Raw genomic sequence first — 12,722 nt, forward strand, 5'->3', positions numbered from 1 at the left:
GAGTCATTGTTGGAGTGATAAGTTTTTTGTCATAATTAACACACACGGGCGAACAAAGAGAAGGATTGGAGGTAGGAGACAAGAGGTTCGAGGTGCTACTAAATGGACTTATAAGGAGTTGTTGTTGGAGTGAGAATATTTTTGAAGAGATAAGGAGCCCCTAACTAGAGAGATAAGGTGTCAAGGAGGAATGGAGTGATAAGGTGTGAGTCTCTACCAAAGAGATAAGGAGTCAATGTATTGGAGAGATAAGGTATCTCAAGAACTGAAGGTAATTGCATTTAGCAAGACACAAATGAGGGAGGTGGTAATGCCTAAGTGCAGAAGATATATCCACATGGATGGAGTCTCCCATTGTGACCACATTGGTTCATAGCTCTAGTCAAAAGCAACAACTTTCTCCCCTTAACAAGCAAAAGAATAACATACCAAAAATTTTCATTAATTTTTTTGTCTTCATTAGCTGACTTATAAATGGTAGGTATTAATGAAACACAACTAATATTCTAAGTAATTCTTATTTTTTGGAATTGTATACACTTATAGATCATTTCTTTGTTATAGTTTGCTATAAAAACTTGGTCTGGTTTGACCACATCAAGGGAGAATGGTATGACAAAACAGTATAATCTTAGTAACCTTGTGTGGGTTCGTGATCATTTGTTTTATTCTAATTTTATAATTTGTATGTTGATCTTAAATTATGTATATCTTCAAGTTTCTTAGTACGTCAAAAAAGAATTGTATTATTCATAGAATCAAATAATAACATTTAAACAATCATCTATATCTCTATTATATTATCATATTATTATAATAAATTCTTGAGTTATACAATTAAGATTATATTTTCCCTACTTTTATTTATAAATTAGAGAAGCTATGAATATATTAATATTTTTTCATTATTTGCCTAGATTCAGATAAGGCTTTAAGTTCATTCCTTAAGATTACTATTTAACAATTCAAGGTGCAAATAGATTTAATACTATGGCTCAATATGAGCCCCCCTCCAACATATAAGAACTTAAGAATTTTAATTTACTAATAAAGGTGACATAAATCCCCTGAAGGAATCTATATAAAACCCAACTTTATCTTGCTCAAATTTAGTTGCCCCTAAACACCTCCTTTAACAAAATGATCAAAATTTGTACCTATGATTTATTTTTTCAAAATAATTTCTTACCATTACTCTAGAAGAAAGATTGTTTACTTATGTTCATAAGAATAATTGTTAACTAATAAGTATTATTGCTAATTATCAAAACCCTTGAAGGGTTACGTACAAAAAATATTAGAATAGATAAGCTTGGGAACGACTTGGTCTAATAAACATAGTAATCATTAAGGAGAAACATTTGGATCTCACAAGGAGTGAGATTAGTAAAATAAAATACTAAACCAACAAGTTTGAATGAACAATAAAATGTAGAGGACCATCACTAAACCAATAATTTGTCAAGGGATCTCAGGCCCTTAATGGCTTACCATTCTTTTTACGAAAACTCTTGATTTTATTCAAAGGATGCCTCTCTTAGAGAAGTATAGGGTTCCCGCTAAGGCCGAAGCTAAGGCAAATAGTTGGATTGAGGGTGTGGGCAAGGACAAAGTTTTGAGGGATTCTAATGATTTTATTGGCACAACGAAGAACTGAGACGAGGTGAACGAGAGGATTAATGACCTCGAAGATAATCTTAAGATGTCTGGGACAAAAATTGGAGGTAGAAGAAATTAGATGGTAGCAAGGAGCCATTAAAATGAAAAATGAGGAGGCCAATTTGGCCTGTAGGAATGCAAGCAACATGCATAATACTTCTCTACAGGCTATCCAAACCATACAAGCTAAAATAAATAGGAAAAGGGAGAATAAGTGCAAGCAAACTGTGGCTATGATCACAGGTTCAAGCCCCAAGAAATCCCTGGTTAAAGCCACCTTAGATTCTACACTTGTGTCATCTAGCTCTAGGTTAAGGTTTTCCAAATAGGTGTCATTTTCTGACAAGGTCCTAATTTTATACGAGGATTGGTAGGATAAAAATTCCCCTATGTATTTGGCCACCTCTTCATGCCTTTCATGGGTGATATTGTTGTTTGTTTTCTTTTTTTGGTTGTTTTATTTTTTTGGTTTTGTTCCTGCTGGTCTATTAATTTTTCTACCTGTTTTCAGTGTCCATGCTAGGTTTTTGTAATGGGTTATGGGGGGCCTTTTGGCTAACTACGCATCCCTCATGCACCCCAACTATCCTTATGCAGATATGTACTGGTACAGGCCTATCTCTCTTTTATTACTCAAAATAGATAGGTAACCTCACTTGTAAATATAAGACAAAAATTGATGCTTATTTCAAAATTGTATATAATACCATAGTAGAAACGTACACAAAGGTTGAATTAAGAAGGCATAATACATCATAATATGAGGTATTTCCACTATGTTCATTTTAGCTTTATTGTATTGAGGGATGAACTACCAAAAAAGACCATCTAGATGAAAAACTCAATTATATTTTTTCATTTTGCAGTTGCCATGTTTTCATCGATACATGTTCACTAAGGAAATCAATTCACATAATGCATTTTATATTTCTCAAGATAATTTCACTGCAAAAATAATAATAATAGAGCTAAATTGCATAGTAAAGTGTACGAAATAACAAGAACAATTATAGTTGTTATTATGTAGCCTTATTGATATTCAGTTCCTTTTGATTTGAAGTTTGATCTCTTTATCCAAATAGATTAATACTTCAAATATAAAGAAAGTGAAAGACTTTTACTGCTACATGATAATAGCTACAATGATCTTGTAATTAGGTAAATTGGAGGTAATACAGGTTTAATATTTTCTTGATTGAAATTATCTCTAGAAATATAAAATTTAACTTATGAATATGCTTGTTTAATAAAAATGCATGAAAGAAAATAAAGACAATGTAGAATTTTGAAAAATGACTCACTCAACAATAATTAATTTAATTATCATCTCTCTCTATAATTAGACTTTCTTATATTTGAAAATAAACATGACGATTGGTTTAATGATCATGTTAAATTGTCTTGTTATGAATGACAAAGTTTGTTATAACAACATCAATAGGTATGTATGCTAGGAGATGGATAGTTGTCAAAGAGTTTCATGATGATATGACTACAATAAAGAGAAAAATCGTTGTCGAATCTTTAATATTGTTGTCCTTTCTTTCATATAAATCAATCAAAAAAAATTGATAATAGCTAAGTGAATTATTCTCAAACATCATGAGTTCACTATTTAGAATCAATTTTGACTAATAATTTTTTTACCAAATATTTATCACATTTTGTTATAAATAGAAAGTAATTAGAAAGTAATTTTTTTGTATTAATTTAAACTTAAAAAACATAGTTTAACAGTCTTAAAAGCCTTCAAAATCTGCCATAGCAGAAAGCAGCCGACGCAAAAAATAGCAGAATTATAAAGGATAGCACCAGAAAATTTATAAAGTTTAAGTCTTAAAGAGCAGAAATTAAGCAAAATCAAGAATTATGCATATCTCTGCATAATTCTACTTATTTGAATTTGAAAGTAAAATTATTATTGATTTTTTCACCGTTAAATAAAATAATATTTAAATAAAACGAATTAGTGATGGAAGAACGAAGGAAGTAACAGATTATTAAATATTTGCACCGCGGACTGAGTCCACTTATTCAATCATATACGCGTATCAGCTTCTATATTTTAATATTTTGTAAGTGATAAGAAAATACACTCTATCCACCATACTGGACTAAATCGTTTTAAGAAAACCTCCACTGTTCTATACATGGTCCTAAGAAAAGTCATATGATTCTATCCTACTACGTGGCATGTGACGCGAATCATCCTATATATTTATATATTTAAAAATTTACTTTAATACCGCCATTGAAAAAAATGCATATTGATCACATTTGACGAATTCGTCTCTGTGATCCATCCTAACGAAAATCTAACAACCATTATTTCAAAAGTATCCCAAATTAAGGGTTTAACAAGTCTAAGGAAAGCGTAATCTTAAGAAAAACAATTATATTTTTCCACTCATTCCCCCAATTACCCTTATAAATACCTGGTTCTGGTATGCCCAAATCATATCAATCTTATTTTAATTTCTCATATCACACAACACTCCGCGGCGATTGGAAATGAAAACATCCTCGACAATGATCAAAGCTTCCCTGAGCTGCATTTTATGGCTATCTATAATGGTTGCCATTAATGCATCAAACCCAGATCCTCTGCAGGATTTCTGTGTGGCTGATACTACTCAAGCTAATTTGAAGATCAACGGTTTTGTGTGCAAAACCCAAAGGCAGTGAACGCATCTGATTTCTTGTTTAGGGGACTATCTAATCCACTCTCAACCAACAACAATTTAGGGTTCAATATCACGGCAGGTAATGTGGTGAATTTCCCAGGAGTAAACACACTGGGCATATCAATCAACCGTGGGGAATTTGCCCCTGGTGGTTTGAATCCCCCTCATATTCATCCTCGTGCTACTGAGATCATATTTGTAATGGAGGGCACTATTTTGGTTGGTTTTATCAGCACAGATAATCTCTTATTCTCACAAAAGTTGGAGAAGGGAGATGTGTTTGTAATTCCAAGGGGCTTGGTGCATTTTCAGCAGAACGTGGGGGCGTCATATGCTAGTACAATTACTGCTTTTAACAGCCAGCTGCCTGGTGTTCAAGTGATTGCATCTGCCCTGTTCGGAGCCAATCCTTCCATTCCACAAGATGTGCTGACCAAGGCATTTAATGTCAATGATGAACAGCTCAAGGAATTGATTTCTGGGCAAACCACTGCACCTGCACCAGCACCAGTAGGGCAATAATCCCTCATTCTGTTGATAAAGGATGCTATATTGACCCTGTTAGGCTGTTCTTAATCTTTTCGAATTATTTCTTTGTCATCAATTGTTTTAAAGCTGTACTGAATAAAATCCTCATCCTTGTTGAGGTTGAATCGATACAACACCTATAGTCATCCTCGTTGAGGCTTAGCTGAATTGAAATTAAGACATTAATTATTTTGAATGATATGATTATGCGTCCTATGTGATTTATACAATGTAGAAATAATATAAACTTTTAAATTATTTTCCAAGCTTCCCTGAAACCCCCAATGATGCAAGCAAGTTTACTTTTCCGTCAGGAAGCTTATCCAGATCCACCAGTAGTATGCAATCGGTAGAGCCAATGGAGACAATAGGCTAGTTAATATCAAGCTTGAAAAAGCATACATGTGAGAATTAAATTCTAATATGAAAATAATTGAATCTATGAGATCTTATATCAAATCTATTAGAATAGTACATATAAATCCTTGAATTTTCAAATGAAATTATTAGTAGTCTATTTTAACACCACCTTAATACAATCTAGATCTATCTTTAATGTAGTTAGATTTAATAATCTAGATCTATCTTTAATGTAATTAGATTTAATAAAAATAAAAGATGTTATAGTTTTAAAAAAGGAAGTGTAAAAATGAATGAATGATTATATATTAATTCTTAATGTTGATTCTAAATGATTTAATAAAATCTAATATAACTTATGCTATGGTAGTGAGTATTCACAAAATAACCAACATCATAAGTATAATATTCCGAGGAGAATTAAAGTGAATAAGTTAAAAGTGTTGAACCACCATATTTAATGTATAGATTTTATTCCTATATCTAAAACAAAGAACATTCTATATTTCACCAAATTATTCATATTAAAAATCATAAAAGTAATGATACATCACCACCAAGATTAGAAACAAAAGTAGAAATCTAAAATGATCCTTTATTGATTTCAAATTTTTGAACAAAAACCTCCACTAATATTCCGAGCACTACAAATTAGATAATTCCTTGTAAATATATATAAAGAATATGATCTACTTTTTGAGATTTATTTGTGAAATAGCATGGAGTAGATTCTTCCAGCAATGAGTATGCTAATGGTTTGTTCTATTTCTATACATTTAATATGATGACATGTTTTTTTGCATAAACAAATCTTATGTTGTGTGTGGTACATATTTTATATAGTCTTATCATCCTTATTATATCTATAAATCTTATTATACTTTTTTCCAACAAACATGATTTTTTTTGGTACTATTGTATTAAATTTTAATTTATATATTTGTATTAATTTTTTAATTTGTATTCATCAAAGGCTCTATCCATTAATTTACAATATATATAATCCATTATAGATTGAAACTTAATATTGTTGGGGGTATTTCTAGATTAATAAGATAGAATCCATTTATTGATTAGCAATGTTCATAATATCTACACAATTTACAGTACTCCAGAAAAAAATAAAAAAATGACAAAATCTAATCTCAAAATTGCAATCATTAAAATGTATTTATTTGTACTTTCTAGAATTTAAAGCTTAACCTTTGTTGTAAAGTCACACATAATTAGGAACATACATCTTTAGGGGCATGATTATAGAAAAGTAGATAGAACTTTATAATGATAAGCTAAATTGTATGACTAGTTTCATTCAATTGGTCTAGATGATTTAGTGACAAATCTATTATAAAAGGGACATCTTATATTTAATGACTTTAGTTTTTTTGTTTTTTTAAAGAAAATGACTTCAACACTTCAAAGACATTGAAAGAGCTAAAAAAAGTGTATGACATATTTGCTTCAATGTAATATTATTTATCTTTTATATTTCTAATTTTAATTTTTTTTATCAACCAAGGGTTGAAGTGGAACATATTAAAAATGTGAGTAAATACATAATAAAAAGTTTTTAGCAGTATATAACTAAACTTTTTATATTAATGAAAATTTTGATTAGTTTAGTAACCATTTATTTATCTTATATTGGTATAAACTAACAAGTAGCACATGGTGATTAGTAATATTCATAAAAGTAATAAAAATATAATTTATTTTGTAATAAATTAATTCAGAAAAATATATTTCAAATGATATAATAATTATGTTAAGTTAGAATTTTTATTTAAAATTTCAATCTACACTATGTGGATAAATAAATTGAGTAACATGAGCAAATGATCTATATGAAATTGATTCTAAAAAGATTGATACATCCATTCAATGTTTAAAATGACACATTATAGATAAATATTTGTCATTAGCCATTTTAATTTTAAAATATAAATATTAAATTATTTAAAAATATCATGACAATAAAAATATAAAAAAATCATTAAAAAAATAAAAAATCTTAAATTATAATTTCTAATAAAATTTGAAACTCTAAATAATATACATTTTAGTTCTCCTTAATCTATTTGAATGAACTTTTGGTTTTCATCCAAATGTAACTCTTAAAACATGATAAAAATTAATCATTATCGAGGAGTAATGAATGATCCCACTATAGTACAAAATATAAAGAGGGAGGAATTAAATCATTTTTCTGATTATGCAAATGGATCTTAGAGTATTAAAGAAACAAGATCTCTTAATCGAAGCAAGCATACAACAATTAAAATCCTGCGAGTAGAGATTTTGCGTAGAATGAAATTGGAAAGGGATTCAATAGCTTTCAACTGATCGACAAGGGATTCCACATATATTAGCCAACTACCATCTCTATGAGGACTAGGGGTTAGCATCACGTAGCCTTGAGAGAAAGGTAATTAATAGCTTGCTAAAATTGGTTTTCCCCATCCATGATCAATCTCATACAAGGGAAAACGTAGCGCAGAAGACACCACAAATATGGTTAATCTCCTTTTACAAAATCCCCGAAACCACAATTTATGGCTTGGACATCTCTACCAAATCTACTAAACTTCGAAAATACTCTTCATTTGCTACCCTATATATTGCATCATGAATTAAGTTTGCACCCCAACTATGTGGTTCCTCCTTGATGATACCAGCATTAGCTGCATCAAAAGGAGTTGATAGAACATTTCCAAAGTAGTTAGCAGTCATTCCCATCTTCTTTAGACAAGAGCGACCATCTATAGCAATGCGTATATTACAATTTATTGTGTCTTTTATCTCTTGGCATTGTATTAACAGTTTCCAAAAATAAGCAGAAAAAGCTTCTAATTTGCTATAATTGTTGCCATGTTCGTTTGCACTATGTTGGAGCTTTTCTATATCTTTGGCATTGAGGTAATAGATTCTACTAGCTTTAGCAGGCTCAGGGATTTGTTTGATAAGTTGTGGTAAAGACTGCAGTTTCATATACATTTTGTCAATTTCAGAACAACGATTTGGAGGATCTCTAGGGACTATAATGGAATGTGTAAAGCTTGGAGTTATGGACTGGATCATTTTGTTTCTAGAAATATTAGATCAATGTGTGAAAAACATATTGACAGAGAATGCATCTGCAACCCTGTGATCGAATGTGCAGCCCACAACTATCCCACCACAGCTAAACTCTGTTACCTGCTAAACTCTGTTACCTGTAATTATAGAACATCTATAATGGTTAAATTTCTAATTTATTTGGTAGTTTGAGAAATGATAAAAAGAAGAGATAGAAAACTAAGACTAAATGCTGTTAATGATATTAATGGTGAGCCCATGGAAAGGTTAAACTTTGAAAGATTAAACCACAAAGACTGAAAAAACAAAATGAATGAAAAAGACTATAAAGAATTCGAAGAAACCCCCAAGAAAATTTTGTAAGTAAAAGCTTGTACGAGCTATTATAGTAAAATATTTCTTTGCTATCATTTAAAACTATAAACAAATTTCACTAGATCCATGTATTAGATAAAGTTATTTCCTAATGTGAAAAATCAAGCAGAAATTAAGATAGTGTAGATTTAATGTTAGCATCTTCACTTATACTCAGAGTGATGATCAGTTCACGGGATCAATTTCACTAGATGTGGTAAGTGTTAGTGAACTTCAAAATCAAATATTAATTTTCTATTACACCAAAAGTGTAAGTGTTAGTGAACTTCAAAATCAATTGCCAAAACTGTTGTGCGTAATTCAACAGACAAGAAAGTGGTAGTGTGGAATTCATGATAGGATTTATGACACAGAAAATGAAAGAAGCCATCACAAATCCGAAAGAGCCAAACAAGTTGTTTATAAATTTTATGCATACGGTATACAGAGTTACCTGAACAGCAAAAACGGGAGTACCATTTCCTTGAAAGTCCTTTGCAAGAGTAGGAGGGACAAGCTTGTTGCCCACAACTGCAATGGGGTTGTAGAACTCCACTTGAGTAAGAGAAGTGAGTGCATAAGCTTTTAAAAATTCAGCACCCTTGTTATTGCAAACTAGTTCTGTTTCCCCAACACCATTACTGACCAATCTTCCAGCCAAAGCATCAAAAGACACAAAAGCCTTGGAGAGAGAACTCTTGAGATTAGACACAACAGACGTAAAAGAAGTCTCATAGGGTTTTTCATAACAGAAGAAAACATGTACGGCAACGCAAGGGATTGTTAGATCTATGTTGCGGAAAGGAAGAACATGCTCTTGGACTGGTAGAGCAGCCAATACAATTTCTTTCTCTACTACCTCTACATCGTAATTGTTAAAACTTGCCATTATAGAAGACTCACTCAGAGATAAAGAAAAATAAAATTATATTTAGATTTTAATGGAATGAGACCAGGATGTTTGAATGAATTTGTATACCTCAATTCTTAATACCAAATTAGAGAAGATCAACTATCCATTAAAATATTCGTACCTACAGGCTCAATCCTTGAGACTAAACTAATGATGATTAATTATCTTTAAAAACACTCAACCCAAGTGACTCCAACTTTATAGGAAATTAAAGAAAAGCAAGATATATTTTTGATGAATAGGCCTTCTCAATTAAGTATAAATATTAAAGTACATATTCACAAAAAAAGGCTGGGGGATACGAGATCACTTTGTGAGACTCACACGGCAAGATGCTGGAGTCAAAAAACAAAGCTATTCATCAAAAAACTTCCTCAAGCAGCCAAAGTAGAGCCACCAAAGGGAGGAGGATTTGGATCATCTTTCTTGCCCCATACATCAGCAGGGTTAGGAGTCGAGTCCGGCACGGACCACCCATCTTTAGGGTCCTTGTCTTCTTCTCCTTCCTCCCACCTGGGAGGCGAAATCGTGAGAGATGGGCAGGGAAACTTGGAGGTGGTGGTAGTAGGCCACCCAGAGCCATCACCAGGAGCAGGAGCCAAAGTCACAGGAACAGCAGAAGGCCACCTCAAGGCAGAGCCATGATGCGGAGGAGAAGCCATGTGACGCCTCCACACATCATCTCTCCCATGAAACGAGCGGCGAGGAGGCTAGGATCGTGGGTTCTGAGAGCATTGGGCGGAGGAACTGCAACCATGGTGATGACCACGGGGTGGAGTACGGTCGACAAAGATAGAATTCGGTGACACTCTGGCAACTGTAGAAGGGGTGTTGGCCCAGTGCTGGAGGAGATCTTATAAGTGGCCCACCTTAAGAGACACTTTGTCAGCTTGTACCTAAATTTGCATTAATATATTACTATAAATGCAAGCTTTATCATAAAGTGAGACATTAATATCCAAAGAGTTATGAGTAAAAACAACTGCAAAATGGCCATTGACAAGTTGACAAGGTGACTCAAGTAGGGAGATACCACGGACATGCCTAGTAGAGATAGCATTAGCAAGTAAGTATCCAAACCCCTCTGCCACAAGAACATATAAAGCAGGAGCCAGAGGACATCCTTGGCGAATGGATCTGAAAAGCCCAAAGGCTCAAACTGATGACCATTAATGGTGATATAGGTCGAGGCATCCCCGAATAACATCTAGACAGACTGAATGAATCTGGGGCCGAAGCCAAGAGCTTTGAGCATAGCCAAAATAAATGCCCACTCAATGCGATCATACGCCTTAGCGAAGTCAATCTTAAGGAATATTGACCACTGCTTGGAGCATCTAGCCTAGTCCATCTCTTCTCAAACAACAAATATGTTATCCAGAATAAACCTGGACTTGATAAATCCATTCTGCTCTAGACGAACAATCAAAGGTAGGAGATGACGAATCTTGAGAACCAATGCTTTTTGTCAATGATCTTATATGAGACATTGAGCAAGGTAATAGGCCTCCAATCGCAAATGTCATTTAGGTCCCTAGCCTTAGGGATAAATTTGATGTTACCCCAGTATATCATCGCTCCCAAGGACTGGGAGTGAAAAGCTTCAAGGTAGACCTTATGAAGGTCAGAACCAACACAAGGCCAAAGGGCTTTGTAGAACTTGTAGGGGAAACCATCACACCTAGGGGCTTTATCATCCGCCATAGAAAAAATGGCTTCTTTGAGATCATCAATGGTCAGTAAGAGATCACAAAAAGTCCATTGAGACTTGGAAAGCCATTTGGGAACAACATCTAAGAAATCTTCCAAAGCTTGGGCTCTGGCCGGAGAGTCTCCCTGCGCTATAAACACCTTCTCATAATGACAAAAAAAATCTTGCAAAATATCAGGTAGCTCGGTGAGAACAGCATGCCCTTCTTTGATTTTCTTAATCCCTACAAAGTATGATGGGCACGCAAAGCTAGGAAAAATTCTTTGGAGGCCCTGTCGCTCACCTTGATCCAATGTAACCTGGCTTTGATTTGAGCTCCTCTAGAAAAATATCTATCTACAACTTGCTTCTGATGACGGAGCTGGGCTAATCAAAGTTGCAGATTAGAATAAAAAAGATTCAAGGCAAGATCTTCTATGGTAGCATAGAGATCTTTGGTGGTCGTGTCATATGACCACCTGTGGTACATGGCAAGCTATCTACCTTAAATGCAAAGAAACCTCGTAGAGCAGGTAATAGCGTCATTCCACCAAGCAATCCAACTAGTGTGATGATTAGGCCTTGTTTCTAAATTCCAAAGCCTTTGAATGTGGTCCATCGGGGCTTGATGATGCAGGAGAGACGTGTTGAGGTAGAACTGCATCTGGGAAGGACGCTGCCTAGTTGGCTACCATTCAATGCTAAATTTTATGGGGAAGAGATCGGACAACGTCAAATCAATGAGAGGAGTGACAGGCATATCTTGATCTTCAAAAAAAGAAAAAATGATTGCGCAATTATCATAGCACAATCAAGCCTTTTAAATATTCTATTAGAGCCAACTCTGAAATTAGACCAAGTGTTCTAGACCCCACCAAGGCGGCGATGGTTTGTGTTGGGGTCGAAAAGACCCAAATTATTATGCATATAGTACCAGGCTTACCTCTCGCTAGCTCTCCATCGAAAAGGCAAAATTTTCCTTATCGGTCGCCACCTCAACCATATTGAAGTCCCCACACATGAACCAAGTTGCAGGTGGTAGATTTTTAGCCATCCAGTGCCATATGTGTGATCTACCAACCACATCATTGGGAGAATAAACATTAACAATCCCAATGGAATGATTTCAATTGAAAGAAAAACCCATACAGGGCACTGCATGGGATCAAAACCATGAGAAATAACTGCAGAGAGCCAATGAGGTGATATGAGAGTAGCAATTCCACCTCAACCACCTTCATGCTGGGAAGCAAAAAGAAGGCTATCCAGTCAAATAATATGACATGCAGTAGTGAGAATGAAACCAACAATTTTAACTTCCTGAAGGTAGAGAGCATGTAGGCCTACAACACGTTGATGAACACCTCGAACATAAAACTTTCTGGTGAGGTCTGTGAGACCTCAAATATTCCATGAGATGTAATTCATGAAAAATATTTCATATTGTCCTCATCCCCAA

At 33.8% G+C, this 12,722-nt stretch overlaps 1 protein-coding gene and 1 pseudogene across 1 annotated transcript; one reads left to right on the top strand and one right to left on the bottom strand.

The window, feature by feature from the left end:
• Window positions 1-4,230: 4,230 nt before the first annotated feature.
• LOC131028119 (germin-like protein subfamily T member 1) lies at window positions 4,231-4,895 on the top strand (annotated as a pseudogene).
• A 2,886-nt stretch (window positions 4,896-7,781) lies between these two features.
• Window positions 7,782-9,549, bottom strand: LOC131028121 (coniferyl alcohol acyltransferase-like). Its single transcript, XM_059219001.1, has 3 exons — window positions 9,115-9,549; window positions 8,427-8,443; window positions 7,782-8,316 (listed from the first exon to the last, which is right to left on the bottom strand). The coding sequence occupies exons 1-3, from the start codon at window positions 9,547-9,549 to the stop codon at window positions 7,782-7,784; spliced, it is 987 nt and encodes a 328-aa protein (XP_059074984.1).
• Window positions 9,550-12,722: the final 3,173 nt, after the last annotated feature.

Source organism: Cryptomeria japonica, chromosome 4 (assembly GCF_030272615.1).
Source record: "Cryptomeria japonica chromosome 4, Sugi_1.0, whole genome shotgun sequence".
In the NCBI taxonomy this organism is placed as follows: Eukaryota; Viridiplantae; Streptophyta; class Pinopsida; order Cupressales; family Cupressaceae; genus Cryptomeria; species Cryptomeria japonica.